Source organism: Sinocyclocheilus anshuiensis, unplaced genomic scaffold (assembly GCF_001515605.1).
Source record: "Sinocyclocheilus anshuiensis isolate Anshui unplaced genomic scaffold, SAMN03320099.WGS_v1.1 scaffold338, whole genome shotgun sequence".
Taxonomy (NCBI): Eukaryota; Metazoa; Chordata; class Actinopteri; order Cypriniformes; family Cyprinidae; genus Sinocyclocheilus; species Sinocyclocheilus anshuiensis.
In genome coordinates this window covers 1,016,135-1,032,570 of record NW_015542339.1, presented here as the reverse complement: position 1 = coordinate 1,032,570, position 16,436 = coordinate 1,016,135, and the positions used below count along the sequence as shown (strand labels likewise).

At 38.9% G+C, this 16,436-nt stretch overlaps 2 protein-coding genes and 1 pseudogene across 2 annotated transcripts in view; 2 read left to right on the top strand and 1 right to left on the bottom strand.

Annotated features, from left to right (window-relative positions):
• LOC107691187 (cullin-associated NEDD8-dissociated protein 1-like) overlaps positions 1–4,730 on the top strand; it is an 11,833-nt gene extending 7,103 nt beyond the window's left edge. Inside the window, exons 10-15 of the mRNA XM_016489684.1 lie at positions 1,248–2,750; positions 2,896–2,991; positions 3,088–3,257; positions 3,389–3,553; positions 4,270–4,377; positions 4,462–4,730. Coding sequence (XP_016345170.1) covers positions 1,248–2,750; positions 2,896–2,991; positions 3,088–3,257; positions 3,389–3,553; positions 4,270–4,377; positions 4,462–4,686 — 2,267 coding nt within the window. The 3' untranslated portion in view covers positions 4,687–4,730. The remainder of the gene's footprint in view (positions 1–1,247; positions 2,751–2,895; positions 2,992–3,087; positions 3,258–3,388; positions 3,554–4,269; positions 4,378–4,461) is intronic.
• Positions 4,731–5,579: 849 nt separating this feature from the next.
• On the bottom strand, positions 5,580–8,865 carry LOC107691188 (60S ribosomal protein L32-like). The gene is made up of 4 exons (XM_016489685.1): positions 8,769–8,865; positions 7,728–7,828; positions 6,210–6,391; positions 5,580–5,754 (listed from the first exon to the last, which is right to left on the bottom strand). The coding sequence occupies exons 1-4, from the start codon at positions 8,848–8,850 to the stop codon at positions 5,625–5,627; spliced, it is 495 nt and encodes a 164-aa protein (XP_016345171.1). The 5' UTR covers positions 8,851–8,865; the 3' UTR covers positions 5,580–5,624.
• A 3,061-nt stretch (positions 8,866–11,926) lies between these two features.
• The window catches only part of LOC107691186 (protein SSUH2 homolog), a 7,356-nt pseudogene continuing 2,846 nt past the window's right edge, over positions 11,927–16,436 (top strand).

Here is a 16,436-nt window from a genome sequence, read left to right as displayed (position 1 = left end):
TGCGGAGTGTTGAGAAAAGAAACCTCGTAAGGGAGGCTAGCCTCCCTTCTGATATCAACTAATCATCAAATGGCGCTTTTCCACTGCGTGGTACGACTCGGCTCGGTACGGCTCGGCACGGTACGGCTCGACTCGGTTTGCGTTTCCACTGCAGTTCAGTACCACTTTACAGTGGGCGGGATTATTCACATGTCGTTATAGTTGAGCCGCATCTGCTACCACGACTCCTAAAAAAAACGTTTTCATTCCACGTCGCCCCATCAAGCTCTCGCTGGATCCGCTCCTCTGCTATCAACGAGAGGAACGTCTATTCTTCCGAAACAGACAACAAAACTTTTTGGTTGTTAAACAAAAGGTGCACTCGTTCAAAACAGTTGCGTTCAAGTTATATTATCTTGCTGTAAGTATGTCGTTTTCTTTACGTTTTCTGACTAAAAGCAACCAAAAAGCCATTTTAAAGTGGTTAAGCAAATAATAATAATAATCGGCAGGGATCCCAGACCAATACAATTAGTGTGCCTCCTCTATTTTAAAACCCACGAGCCGCCACTGCTACCACGGACAAGGATGAGAAAGGCAGTAAGGACATCGTTAAAATAGTCCATATGACATCAGTTGTTCAACCGTAATTTTATGAAGCTACGAGAGTACTTTTTTTTTGTGTGCAAAGAAAACAAAAATAATTTTATTAACAAATTTCTTCTCTTCCGTATCAGTCTTCGACGCACGTTCACGAGAGTATCACGACGCATGCATGTGATGCTGCTGACGCAGGAGCCACGTTCTGATGTAGAACACTGCGGCTTGTTTGCAAGCAGAGAAATGCAAACTGGTACTCTCATGAACATGCGTCGAAGACTGACACAGAGGAGAAGAAATTGTTGAATAAAGTTGTTTTTTGTTGTTGTTGTTTTCTTTGTGCACAAAAAGTATCCTCATAGCTACATAAAATTACGGTTGAACCACTGATGTCACATGGACTACTTTAGCAATGTCCTTACTACGTTTCAAGGCCTTGAACGTGGTAGTTGCGATGCTGTCTATGGAGGGTCAGAAAGCTCTCAAATTTCATCAAAAATATCTTAATTTGTTTTCCGAAGATGAACAAGGTCTCACGGGTTTGGAACAACATGAGAGTGAGTAATTAATGACAGAATTTTCATTTTTGGGTGAACTATCTTTTTAACCAGCTTTGTGGCATATTATTTTTAGTGTAACTATTCATTTAAGCCTCTGTTTCTCTTTAGGTATTATTTACTCCTTGACAGACAAGTCAACCTCTTCAAACATGAAGATTGACGCCCTTGCTTTCCTTAATGTTCTCCTAAGTAGCCACAAGCCAGAGATCTTCCAACCACACATTAGTGTCATCTTACCACCAGTGATCCAATGCGTCGAAGACCCATTTTATAAAATCACATCGGAGGCCCTCCAAGTCACCCAGCAGATTGTCAAACTCATGCGGCCGCTGGACAAGCCTGTCTCTTTTGATGCCAAACCTTACATCAAGAACGTGTTCGCTTGCACCTCAAAGAGGTTGAAGGCAGCTGACATAGACCAAGAGGTGAAAGAGCGGGCCATTTTCTGCATGGGCCACATTTTGAGTCATTTTGGTGACCAGCTTGGTGGTGACCTGCAGCCCACCTTGCAGATATTTCTGGAAAGGCTTAAAAATGAAATCACCAGACTTGTCACAGTGAAGACTTTGACTCTTGTTGCTTCCTCGCCACTTAAAATCGACTTAAGGCCCATTTTAACAGAGGGGATTCCAATGCTTGGATCCTTCTTGCGGAAAAACCAACGGGCCCTTAAGTTGAACACGACAACAGCCCTGAATGTGATGGTCACAAACTACAGCGACAGCTTCAAGCCGCCTTTGATAGAGTCCGTACTGAGTGAGGTGCCTGCTTTGATTCAGGAGCGCGATATGCATATCTCACAAGTAGCCATAACGCTGATCACCTGTATGGCCAAAGTTTGCCCGTCCTCTTTGAGCAAGATTGGGGGGACGATCTTACCTGAAGTGCTAAACTTAGTCCATTCTCCACTGCTACAAGGAGGTGCTCTTAATTCAATACTTGAGTTCTTCCAGGTTCTTGTAGCAACAAAGGCCAACAATATGGGTTACAGTGACCTTCTGAAAGGCTTGAGGGGGCCTTTCTATGATTTCAAGTCTACTGACTCAATGTCTGTGCATAAACAGTCCTACTACTCGGTGGCCAAGTGTGTAGCTGCCTTGTCGATGGCCTGTCCCAAAGAAGCTTCTGGAGTGGTCACCAATCTTATCCAGGAGGTTAAGGACTCCAAATCATCCGAGTCGGTGAGAATTCTCTCATTGCTGTGCCTTGGAGAAATTGGACGTTTTATGAACTTCGAAGGGCAGAAGGAACTGAAGGGAGCCTTAATGGAAGCCTTCGGTTCTCCTAATGAGGAAGTCAAGTCTGCTGCATCTTTTGCTTTGGGAAACATTTGTGTCGGAAACTTGGGGGAGTATCTGCCATTCATGCTCAAGGAGATCGGCAGCCAGCCGAAGAGACAGTACCTGCTTCTACACTCGCTCAAAGAAATGATCAGTGCTCTGTCAGCCAACAGTCTCAAGCTTCATGTGGAGAACATCTGGGCTTTACTATTCAAGCACTGTGAATGCGCAGAGGAGGGCACTCGCAATATTGTAGCCGAATGTTTGGGGAAACTCACATTGGTCAGTCCATCTGAACTCCTACCAAGGCTAAAGAAACAACTGTCCTCGGGTAATAAGAGATTGAATGTTATCTTGAATTTACTCACTTGATAATGGGCTAGTTTCAAACATAGTCTTAAAATGTAGCAAAGTGTTTGATATACATAATTGGGCTGCACAAATCTAAACAAAAACAATATTTATTGTTCTTCCAGGGTCTCCTCTTTCTCGCAGTACAGTTGTAACTGCAGTGAAGTTCACCATTGTAGACCACCCCATGCCCATAGACTCACTTCTCAAAGGGTGCATTGGTAACTTACTTGTTTTTACTTATATATAGGTAAATGCATGATAGATACTGTTTTAAATCCTTTAACTAATGGCCTAGTTTGTAATTCTGCTATTAGGTGACTTCCTGAAAACACTCCAGGATCCGGACCTCAATGTTCGGCGGGTGGCTTTAGTAATGTTTAATTCAGCTGCCCACAACAAACCCTCCCTGATCCGTGGACTTCTGACATCACTTCTCCCACATCTATACAAGGAGACACAAATCAGAAAAGACCTTGTCAGAGAGGTACAAATTATGAACGTTAAAAGCACAAGAAAGATATTGGAAACACTGATACACAAAAACAGTAAAAGAAATTAAAATTCTTTGTGAAATTTGATTAAACTTAAATTATGGCACGTTTAATCACATCTCAGGTTGAGATGGGCCCCTTCAAGCACACAGTAGATGATGGTTTGGATGTGCGCAAGGCAGCTTTTGAATGTATGTACACCCTGCTGGACAGCTGCCTGGACTGTCTGGACATCTTTGAATTTCTGAACCATGTTGAAGAAGGCCTGAAAGATCACTATGACATTAAAGTAAGTGCATTTTCAGTGAGGTTATGGTAGAATGGATTACATTATGCTTAAAGGGATACCCCACCCCAAAATGAAAATGTTGTCAATCACTTACCCCCATGTCATTCCAAACCCGTAAAAGCTCCGTTCATCTTCAGAACACAATTTAAGATATTTTGGATGAAAACCAGGAGGCTTGTTACTGTCCCATTGACTGCAAAGTAAATTACACTGTCAAGGTCCAGAAAAGTATAAAAGACATCGTCAGAATAGTCCATCTGCCATCAGTGGTTCAACCGTAATGTTATGAAGCGACTAGAATACTGTTTGTACGTGAAGAAAACAAAAATAACGACTTTATTCAACAATTCGTCTCCTCTGTGTCTCTTCACGTACAAAAAATATTCTCGTTGCTTCATATTACGGTTGAACCACTGATGGCAGATGGACTATTCTGACGATGTCTTTCATACTTTTCTGGACCTTGACAGTGTAATTTACTTTGCAGTCAATGGGACAGTCACAAGTCTCCCGGTTTTCATCCAAAATATCTTAAATTGTGTTCCGAAGACGAACAAAGCTTTAACGGGTTTGGAACGACATGGGGGTAAGTGATTGACAACATTTTCATTTTGGGGTGGAGTAACCCTTTAAATGTCCATTACATGGGATTGAAAAAAAATGTTTTTTTTTCCACTGTTCATTCCCTTTTAAGAATTTTGTTTCTGGTATTTCAGATGCTGACCTTCATTATGCTTGCCAGACTTTCTAAACTGTGTCCAGCCGCTGTGGTACAAAGGCTGGACAGGTTAGTGGAACCACTAAAAGCTACTTGCACTACAAAGGTAAGGCTTAACATGACAGCAGCTTGTTACAAAGATGGGTTGTCTTAATACTCAAGTAAACAATAATCTACCTTTATAACAAAGGTAAAAGCTGGTTCAGTGAAGCAAGAGTTTGAGAAACAGGAAGAGCTGAGGCGCTCTGCCATGCGTGCAGTCGTTGCCCTGCTGTCCATCAGCGAGGTGGAAAAGAGTCCCGCTATGGCAGACTTTGCCAATCAGATCCGAAGCAATGCAGAGATGGCCACCATCTTCGAGAGCCTTCAAGGAGACCCTTTAACAGGGGCTGTAGAATCGATGGACACCAGTTAGGACTCGCAACTGCAATTCGTTATGGTTGCAGAGCCTGCAATGGACTACAGATTTGTTGTGAAAATAAACAAATACTTTTAAAGCTTGGAGCATATTATTACATAATCAGCATCTACTAGACCAGGGTTTTTCAACCCCGTTCCTGGAGCCCATCCAACAGTGCAGTTTGAACGTCTCAAACACACCCGATTCAGGTCATCAGCTCATTAGTAGTCTTCCAAGATCTGGGCTGCATCCAAAATCGCATACTTCCCTACTATACAACAGGCAAAAACGGTATGTGACAAAAGTAAGTCCCAATCCACAATGTCCACAAAAGAATAGTCAAAAAGTACTAAAATGACCAACTTCTTCCGGCGTAATTCTGAAGCATGCATATGACACACTTTAATATCCCATCAGGCCACAGGAGAGGATTTATGAATGGCTGTGAAGTACCTACTCAGGAGGAGTGCATGCGATTTCGAATGCCGCCCAGGGATGTAAGGACATATTTAAGGAGCCGACTTGTTGCTTTACTACCCTATCATGCAATGACTTTTCAGGCAGCATTTGCCCACAAAGGAACATCCAAAAACTGATTTCAAATTAGTTTCTGAGGCAACAAAACAGAATGCTTTGGTGACAACCAAGAGAATATTTAATTACTGCAATACTAATTTCTCACTGGAAATGACAAAAGTGGAAAAAGTTGATTAAAAATATACACATTAACAAACAAAAACAGTCAGATATCTCAGCAGACAGGATGTGATTGTTATCCCAGAGACATTTTCAGCTTTTGGATGCAGCTCTGAAACAGGTGTGTGATAGAATGGAGATATTCAAAGCGAGCAGTGAACAGGGTTGCAAATCTCATATCTACACTATAAATGAGACCGAAAACACAAGAGTAGTTAACACTTTCACTTTATTGAAAAGACAACAAGATAACCAGATTATTCGTTCTCCTCGCTGCGAAGTCTGGCGTTGGGGTTTGTGACCTTAATGGCCAACTGAGCGGCCCTTTCTACAATGATCTTCCTGTTCTTTGAAGACACATTGTGGGCGATCTCTGCACAATGGGACCTACAGAGAAAGAATAACCTTAAGATTATCACGTTCTTGTTTTACAAACAATACTAAATAAGCAAATGCAGCATTCATCATTGAAACTCAAGTTATCCGTTTACACAAACTTCACAACCTAGTTCTATTCAGAAGAGGAGACCCAAATACAAGCGCTAGTCACTTGTTGCAGATTATCTTCCACCTGCTGGCTATGGCAAGAGCTAGAGGTGGAATGGGTATTTCCTCCGCCATGCTATTTCTCTGAATTCAACACCTGATGAATACGGGCAATTCAACAGGTATGATCAGAGATATAGACAGTCCAGTCTGCTTTAAACAAATATAATCAACTAGTTACATAATACTAAGACCACAAAGAACCACCACATTAAAATATACAAAGGATTTATATGAAATCGTAATCTGAGCACATTTACATTAGGTATAATAGTGGCAATATATAACAATCTTACTTGTTGCTCATCATGAGGACTTCAAGTTCCTTGACATTGTGGACCAAGAACTTCCTGAATCCAGAGGGCAGCATGTGTTTGGTCTTCTTGTTACTCCCATAACCGATGTTGGGCATCAACATCTGACCCTTGAAGCGCCTGCGCACTCTGTTGTCAATACCTCTGGGCTTCCTCCAGTTTTTCTGCAGAGCGATCATTCATATTAGATCATGGATGTAATTTAAAAGCTAAATTAACTTTGAGTTAGCCGATCTCTTAAAATGAATAAACGTTTTGGGCAGTGTAGTTGGATTTGACAACCATACAAAATGCTACCGCACTCCAAGAAGATCTGAGAACTTGCTACACTTGTGCTTTCTGATCAATGGCTTTCCATGATTTGTCTAGCAATTATGGAAAACAACTTTGATAATGCACTGCACTCATAAAAAGGCAACTTGTGGCTGAAAGCACAAAATGTTGTAGAACTTGAAGTCACAATGAAACCAAACTAAAATCAGATATTCCTAATTACTACACATTTGAGTAAAAAAATTAAAAATTAAGTTAATTAATTAAACTAATGCTTTTAGGCATTAGGTCAAAATGAAACGTATGCATGGAAAACTTTTCACAAGATCTATAGCATGCACTTCATCAACATACCAGCTTCTGTAGCGGTTTTAAATATATTCAAATGCATTTTAGCTAAAAACAATACAAATTACACTTGGTTTTACTCCCGCTCTCTCTCGTGAAGCCAACACGGAAGTGACTTAAACTAATTCGTCAACTGGCCGCTAGAGGCTGGCTGCAAAAGGGAGTCAGTCCCATAGACTCCCCATGTTAAAATGCCCAACTTTACAGCAGAAAAAAAACATGTTTACAGCCTGGTTCAAAACATGATTTTGGTCTATATAGCTAATATTTGCCCTTCATGACAACTGTGATCAAACTCATCCATTTAAATTACATTAAGCCTTAAAGTTCTGCATAATGAAGGGTGTGGCCACTTGAGTGACAGGTGGATTGCCGCTGCGGAAACTGCTGTCGAACTAGGTGGGCGTGGCTTCAGCAACCAGCTCCCACCTTTTTCCCCATTTTCGATTATCTGGGAGTGACGCGCTGCCAAGATGGCGACGGCCGGCTCCGCCCACTTTTGAGCTTCAAATCCGCTCTTCAGAAAACTACGGGTGACGTCACGGACACTACGTCCATGTTTTTATACAGTCTATGGTTTAACTGCTAAAAATAACTGAATAAACAAGGCTTTTCACAGAGTTAAACCCAGCACAACCTAGTGAACCAGGTTTCAGAGATAAATGATTGTTATAAGACGAATATGCTTGTGATCCTAACATCTCCTAACACTAAAAACTTGGAATGACTTACTAATATGCATTTAGAAAATAGAGTGAATTTAAATTTTAGTCCAACAACATTAACTAATAAAATATCTTCTCTATGCAAACCTACATTATTTCCGCAACTTTTCAAAGCCTGTAAACCATGACCTCAGAAATTCCTTGATATTCCTACCTTGATCTTGACATAGCGGTCGGACTGATGTCTGATGAACTTCTTGGTCCTTTTCTTGAGGATTTTAGGTTTGGTGAGGGGTCTGAGTTGAACCATGATGCCTACAGAGTGAACATGCAGAAATGAAAGACACCGAGTTTAAAATAATATACATTTACACATTTAAGAAAGTCTAATAAGTCATTCTACATAAACAGTCAAGATGACTTGCATCTTACTTACATTAGTCTGTTTTCCAAGGCCTCATGATATATTAAACCAGTTTAAAAATTATAATTAAGCATAACTGCAAATTCAAACGCTACGATTTAATTCAATTAATTATATGCGATGCAGTTATAGGTGTGTAGGTTACGTACGTGCGTCTCACAGCGGCTCCGTTCACAGTAAATGCTGTTCCACAGGAACTGATATCATTTACATGTGTGGAGCGGCTCAAACTTCATCTCTGCATGTTGTTGTGAGTTTGGGTTTACTATAACGTTCATCTGGGAACGCAACGTGTGCCATTTCATCAGATTTGTAAGGTAAATCATTTATAAATCTACGCAAACACAGGAGAATACATTATCTCGCGGTTTCAAAATAAAAGCTCAAACCCTCACTCTGAGTTTACACGTTTTGAAGACCACATATTCATTAAATTACAGTGGCTATTGCATTTCTGTCATAAATGGCCAAATATTAAAGATTAAGTGGACATTTGAATTAAATAGTGCTTGGTCAACATTAAACAAGTATTAGATCGCACAGTAATGTGTAAAAACAATCGTCAGGTTGTAGGCACCCCCTGCAGGCTTTGTTGTAATGCAAAAGCAAGCGGAGTGGCATTTAATATATTTTGTGTCTTCAGTTTCACACCAATGGCCGCCGTGTACAGACCCCGTGCGATAGTTTATTAAACATCGCTTATTTTTTCGCTCCACGCGCCACAATATAAGCGTATTTAAATAGAGTGAACACTAATGCAGCACCATGGACTGAGAAAAGTTTATTTTAATCACACTGTTAAAGGATGAATTCAGATTTTATTCCGCTCACCGTTGGGCCTGCTTCCGCCGAAGACAGTCCTGAAGAAGAGGAGGAAATGACGCAGCGACGCACATAGAAATGTGGATTTCATTTGGAGTTTCACTACTGAAGTCGTCTGTTCATTTTTTTTCATCATGCTGGAGATGTCTGTTTAAATCTGTTGTTTACACATTTCTAAGAGTACTTTTAATACTTAAAATGTTTAATAATAACTTTTAATAACACAATTTTAATACTTTATTCTAGTGGACTCTAAACATTGCATTTATTTAATGTGAAAACTCAACTGTTGGGGTTAATTGAAACAGATTTTTCCCTTCCACTCTCCACAATTCAAATCTGCAAAATCATCTTCTTCTTCTATGCTACTTCCGTCATTCTCTTCATTCACACCAGTCATCGCCAACCCCGCCACGGCGTCTTTCCTTCGCCATGACGCCCCACTCCGTTCCTCGTGATCCTGCCGCCATCTTCACTCCGAGCAACACCCGACGCGACAACCTCCTTCTATCATTCGTTTCTTTTGCGGTGGAACAATCGGCAGCGGAAGTCACTCGATCCTGCTCTGAAATGTGCCCGTCCACAACATGTGTGAAACTGTATTTGTTTATAAAAAAAAACTTTGTACGTTGCATATTATATATAGGCTTAACTAGTACAGCAAGAAGAAATTAAATAAAATGAATTGTACTTCGTTTTTACTAAGATGGAAGACGTAAACAAATAACACGTTCTGCGTCTGTTTTTAAAATGTTTATTTATTTTTCATATATATATATATATATATATATTTATATATAAAATTGGTGCTTTTCATTCTTGGTCATATGTAGCCTACTATATTAAGGCTGTACATTTGCATTGTTTTCTTAATTATAATTTCTATAAGTTCTTAATAATCCTTTTTTTTTTTTGCAATACATTATTGGCACTAAAAAGCTTCTTGTTAACCTAACCCGATTAGTGCATAAAAAAAAACAAATAATAATAAATGTCTTCCTCAGTAGAGCTCCTAACTATGAAAATAACTATAACGATAACTACAGGCTTTTTATAATCCACACCAATGCACACTAGTGCAGTTTAAATGCTCAAGCTCATTAAAGTCTGGTGGATTCTGGTTGGCTGTCGATGTTTTTTATGGTGGGCTATATCAGCTTGAAAAAACTGTTCAGAAAGTGAACATCCTTGGCGTGAATAGGCCTTTAAATTGAACAGTTACCATTCCCTGTTGAAAAAAACAGCATATGCTGGTTAGGTATGTTTTGAAGCTGGGATGCTGGTTTATGCTGGTCCTTTTGCTGGTCCTTTGCCAGCACATGACCAGCATAAACCAGCAAAGGACCAGCATAAACCAGCAAAGGACCAGGTTAAACCAGCAAAGGACCAGCATAAACCAGCAAAGGACCAGGTTAAACCAGCAAAGGACCAGCATAAACCAGCAAAGGACCAGGTTAAACCAGCAAAGGACCAGCATAAACCAGCAAAGGACCAGGTTAAACCAGCAAAGGACCAGCATAAACCAGCAAAGGACCAGGTTAAACCAGCAAAGGACCAGCATAAACCAGCAAAGGACCAGGTTAAACCAGCAAAGGACCAGCATAAACCAGCTTAAACCAGCATCCCAGCGTCAAAACATACCTAACCAGCATATGCTGGTTTTTTCAACAGTATTGTTATATTTATCATTATTGGTGTGAATGGGCCTTTATGTACTGCGCACTTTATAGCCAGAGCACACTACGGCTGCATCCGAAAACTTTTAGGCAGCTGACTTGCTGCCTCGCTGCCGTATGAGGCAATGACTTTGCAGGCAGCGTTTTTGCACGAAGGCACCTCATGAAACTGATTTCGGACAGGCTTCTGAGGCAGCGTAACGGTAATGATCTACAACAAAATAGAACGAGTTTTTGTGATAACTAAACGAATATTTAATTACTATAATACTGATTTCTCGCTAGAAATAAAATCAAAAGTGCAAAAGGTTAGTCAGAAATATACATTTACACACAAACTGACCACCAAACGCAACTTTCAGACGCCATCTTTATTTTATAGCTCAACCGTCACAGAATGGAATGCACAGGATTGTGGGATATCAAAGGCAGAGAAGGATACATTTATGCTGCCTTCAAAATTAGATCAGAAGAAGGTACATCCGGAGACAGGAAGTGAAGCAGAATTTGGATTCGGACGTGCCTTAATGCCTTCCTGCCGTGGAATGATGCCTCCGAAGGCAGCATTTTAGAGCTTTCGGATGCAGCCAGAACATTATATCCCATGATGCAATGCACTCAAACTTGACTGTTCATTTCAAGAGTTTGAACACTAAAAGGGCAAACTATATCTGAGATTATTAAAACTCACTAGATTAAAAAAGTAATGAGGTCATGTGAGTTCTGTTGTTTTAAATGTCCATCATTGCACAATGCTGTCACATGCTTCAAGAAAGTTATACAGTGTTATTTTGAAGCCTGTCAGAGACACAGGATCATTGACTGCAACAATAACATTTAGGATGACATGTTGATTTGTCAAAAAGTGACTGAAGCTAAATAATTAATAGAGTTGTTAAAATATTAACAGTTGCTGCTTGTTCTACAAGAGGGCATCAAAAACCTGAAAATTAGCCCTGCTGAAAAAAACAGCATATGCTGGTTAGGTATGTTTTGACGCTGGGATGCTGGTTTAAGCTGGTGGTCCTTTTGCTGATTTATGCTGGTCATGTGCTGGCAAAGGACCAGCAAAGGACCAGCATAAACCAGCAAAGGACCAGTTTAAACCAGCATTCCAGCGTCGAAACATACCTAACCCGCATATGCTGTTTTTTTCAACAGGGAGGCTATCATATATTTTCTCTAGGCGACGTCCTCATTTAAATTCCTCAATTTGAATAATCCAAAATAATCTGTAAACCACTAGGCTATATGCAAAACATCTGCTCATTCTCCAACTGAAAGGTTTTAGTTCTCAAATTATTATTAAACTAAGTAAACCGCCTATTATAGGCTACAGCGTAAAGAATGTAATGGCGTGAATATGTATTTACTGATGTGAACTTTGAATTCGTTTCATGTCATGAAATCTTCTCAGGTTACACTGCTGGTTTTTTCTTGATCCGTGACCCTCACTTCTCACAAAACGAAAGTTCATAACTCGCTAGTGGGATGGACAGGACGCATTTGCTGAGGTAAATTTGACAAAATAAACACAATTATGAAGCGAACCCCCCTAAAAAACAACATAAATGCTGCTTTTTGCTGAAAATTGCCAGTAATTTCTATAAAACTACCACAAACGCTTCTAAACCTTGGAAATCGCGATAAAAGATCACTAACTTAGCCTTCAGTCGCTAAATAAGGACTTGTTAAAGACAAAAAGGCATTTAAGTGTCTTCTTTCTTTCTCACGGCAGAGGCTGTGGTGTCGACCTTTATTCATGCGGTGTGGTGTAATAATAAGCTAATAACAATATCAATTGTTTTGTTTTCGTAATAGCGACCAGGATGACGCTCACCCTGGTCCATTCGTGTCCTGCTGGATCTTATGCAGGTACGTTATTTCCAAGAGATGTACTCAAATATCACTGAACACCTTCAGCAGTTCACTTTAAACTCTATATAAGTAACATATTTGCATATTCAGACTGAAAGAGACTCAGATTATGAAGTGCACTTTAAAATAGTTCATCTCATTGAAGCAAAAGCTTCAGTCAGCAATTTTAGATGTTTCCCGACTACTGTATCCCCGTAGCATGCTGAAAAAAGAGAAGATAGTATGTTGAAATAAATGTGTGTATACGTTATTCAGATCCAAACACAGTGCCAAATGATGGGGCCACGGCTCCTCCTGCAGATTTGATGCCTGTGGTTCCTGGATATGAGAGTTTGGGACCTAATGGTGAGAAGAGCTTCAGTAGCTTCAGCTGAAACAATGAGTAAAACGTTGGTAATGAACGTGACAGTGATTTTTTGTTATTGCATCCACAGTGATTCCACTATCAGATTTTGGATCAGCACAACCACAAGCCCCATCCAGAGCTCCAGTGAGACGCTTTGAGTAAGAACTCCAGCAAAACAATTCATGTAATCGGTTTAAACCATTTCAGTGGTAAAATACATAGACTGAGCATCAGTTATAAACCTAGTGCATGGTCCTTGCTTTCTTTCCTGGTATATTAGAACTAAAATACTTTATTAAGTGGAAAATAGAAAGACATTTTACAAGTTTCCCTGATGAATAACCTATAATCATCTCTATCCTTTGTCTAGCCTTGTCTTATTTATTTAGCCTGTTTTGTTTTTTTCCTGCTTTTGCCTAACTGGTTTTCTTGTCATGTTTTGAATTCATGAATGAGGCGATTCTGGATTTATTTATTCAACTCCACCCTGTTTCTGAGTCATTGAACACTAGACTCATGGTTGGTCAGGTATTCTGCAACATAGACTCATAATTAATAGTGCAAGCATATCTAAATGCAGCTTAACCAGATAAAAGAAAAAATAAACTTTGATCGATCAGCCAGTGGGGTAAACTAACCAAACCCTCTCATTATCATATTGGAATAGGAAATAAACATGGAAATAATAATTAAAATAGATAAATAATAGTAATAATAAATTTAAAAAAGAGGAAATACAAAAATAAATAAATAAATGTAAGGATAAATAAATTTGTAAATAAAAAAACACATTTTTAGAAATACATTTCTATCTTTTTGTTTTGTGTCTATCATTTATTTTGTGCCACACACACATCAGTTATTTTAGTATCATTGATATATTATATAAATAACTAGTTTTAGGTTTTATTTTTTTTTCTGTTAATGCTTTATTCATTTTATTGTATTTTTATGTCATTTTTATTTTTTAAATATGTCTAGTTTTTATTAGGTTTTAGTTTCAGTTTTTGAAGTTTAGCACTTCAGCTTAAACTAAACAAAAATAAGAAATGTTTCTTCGGCAACTCGTTGAAATAAAATACGTTTTAAGTGTCTTATTTTACTTTAGTTAATGTTTATTCTTCAAGTAATGATATTGTTCTTTAAACACACTGAATTTAATTTGCTACAACGGTTCATTCACGCACTCATTCATGCATTTTTGCATGCACGCAGTTTCATTCATGAGTATTTTGAAAATGTAGCGTTGTAAATGACTGGTCAAAAGTTGCAAACCCAGCTGAAGTTCACATGTCATGTCCTCAGCATTCCTGCCATCACTGAAGAACTCGCTCAGGAGGCCTTCATAAAATATGCCAGCAGCAAATGCTGTTACAGCTTTAACCAGCCAAAGAGATGGTGTTCACAGACCTGCAGTCCCTCAACACATATCGGGTGAGCAGCAACATTCACATACAGCTATATATGGCTGCCATGCTTATATAACTTGGATACCTGTTTCTACTAAAAGTACCGGTTGGAGACTTTTACAGAGTCCAGAACAACAGAATGGGACAGTGAACCATACAATGGTGAGTAAAGTCATTCTAAACCATATATTTATATATAATGAAATGAAATTGTATGTTTAAATATGTATTTCCCTTCATCAGGTCAGGTAGTGGATGGTTTCGGAGTGGCTCCTGCTCCGTGGAGCATCCCGGTGCCCATTCCTTCCCTCTTCCAAGACTGCGAGAAAGCCGTCCACGTTCCTCACACGTCCACTGTCAAAGTAACACTTCCTTCTGTCTTCCATTCATCAAGTTCATTGAAAAGTCATCTTGATTAATTTTGTTGTTGTTGTTGAATTCAAAATACAGGGCTGTCATTCATGCCTGAATCTCGGTAGATCTGCTTGCAGAAGATGTGTAAATTCAGACAGGGTAAGTACCATATGATGATCAGATGGCATTTTTAATACTTCCTTCTGTATTTTCTGTCTATTGTTTCATTATAATGATTCTATTGTTACAGACTCGATGTGCATACTGCGGTGGCACGGGGAGAACTGGCTCCAATCGCTGCAGTCCGTGTCATGGCTCTGGCATGACTAGGTATGAAGTCAACCCTTTTAAATAATTAATTAATTACTTTATTTATTTATTTTTTTAACTTCTAAATATTTTTTAATGTAGAGAAGTCTGTACAGCTTGATTTATTTAATTTAATTTAATGAATGTTTAATTTATTTCATTTGCTTTATTTCATTTTAGATTATTTTTTTTCTTTTTTTTTTTTAAATAGCTACCACCCAGAACACCCTAGCATTGTTGATGGGGGTTTAGCAGGGTTTTTATGGGTCTTCTTAAAAAATGTAAGAATATAGTACTTATTAAATGATCTGTATTCCAGGTGTCATTCCTGTGGAGGAGTTGGTTCAATCACTTGCAAAACTTGCAAAGGGCAAGGAAAGCTCCTCTGCTTTATCAAACTTAAAATCACATGGTGAGAAGGCCATGGCTAACAACGATTTTTAAGTTCACTGTGTACAAACAAGCTAATGTACTTTTTTATTTATCTGTTTATTTCTCCACTCATTCTATCTTCTTAGGAAGAACAACATTCATGTGGCAGTGATTGACAAGGGCTCGGGATTCCCGGTTGAGCTTCTTGATCAAATTACTGGAGAGAAACTTCTTACTGATATGGCTCCAATGGTGAGCAAAAATATCATGTTGTTTAAGATCTATCAAAACATACTGAACTCAAAAGCAGTCCAAAAAGGCCATTTATTGAAGCCTAATTTGTTGAAACACAAACTTGGCCTGCTGTGTAGCACCTACAGCTCTGCATATCTATCTGAAAGATGTCAATGTTTGTCTCTATTTTTAACAAAATCTCTGATTATTTCAGTCCATATCTATATCCATAGATTTCAAACATGCAGGCCAGTGTGTGAGAGTGTAGCCAGAGAAAGAGTTAACAAATAAATAAATAAATAAAACATAATTTGTGAAGGTGCATAAGCTCAGATCACTGAAGCCTACAATCAATAATTTCCAAAAACAAATATAAAACCTGTCCTGATTGAAAGAAAACAAGTTATTAATTCAATATTTGGTAATAATATACTGTAACAAGAAATCTATAAGCAATTTTTGGAGGCCAATAATTTTTGACCAAGAACACCACAAATAAAACAAGGTGGGGAAAAAATGCCAAAAAGTACATATTTTAAAATTTGTTGTACCCTATGTGAGCAAAGTCAGCAAGTTTTAGTCCAATGCGATAATGTTAACTAGCATTTTCGGGAAAAAGAAAATCCTCTCTGGGTCAAAATGACTGGAACTCAACGGGTTAAGAAAAAAAAGTAGCAAAAGATTAAAAGTGGAAAAAAAAAATATATGAATGCAACGATAATTTTACAACATGACTCTGATTGTTTGACTGTGACTGAAGTTTTGACTCATCACTGCAGGTTTATCCAGTTGTCAGTTTTCCGGACAGCTCTGTGAACGCTGAGTCTGAAAGTGGTGTGAGGGAACATCAGGCTCAGTTCGCAACCACTTGCCGTATTCTGCAACAGGTAATTCATCTGTTAAAACAAATCAAACACTTCTGATGAAACACCAAAAACCTGAGCTTGTCTCTTTAAGGCCACATCTCATCCTCCCACTCTTCTGGGAATTAATTGAACGACTGCTTCCTGTTGGCTCAATCCCATTGTAGCGTCTGGACCAATCAGACACAATTTTTCTTTAGTTATATTTAACAAATACTCTGTAACACCCCTCAGTT

Excerpts from the sequence above, each read along its gene's own strand:
- LOC107691188 (XM_016489685.1), bottom strand. The coding sequence starts at position 8,850 with ATGAAATCCACATTTCTATGTGCGTCGCTGCGTCATTTCCTCCTCTTC. Across the intron at positions 6,392-7,727 it reads ACCGCTATGTCAAGATCAAG|AAAAACTGGAGGAAGCCCAG; the intron begins GTAGGAATATCA and ends ATCGCTCTGCAG. Across the intron at positions 5,755-6,209 it reads GTCCTCATGATGAGCAACAA|GTCCCATTGTGCAGAGATCG; the intron begins GTAAGATTGTTA and ends CTTTCTCTGTAG.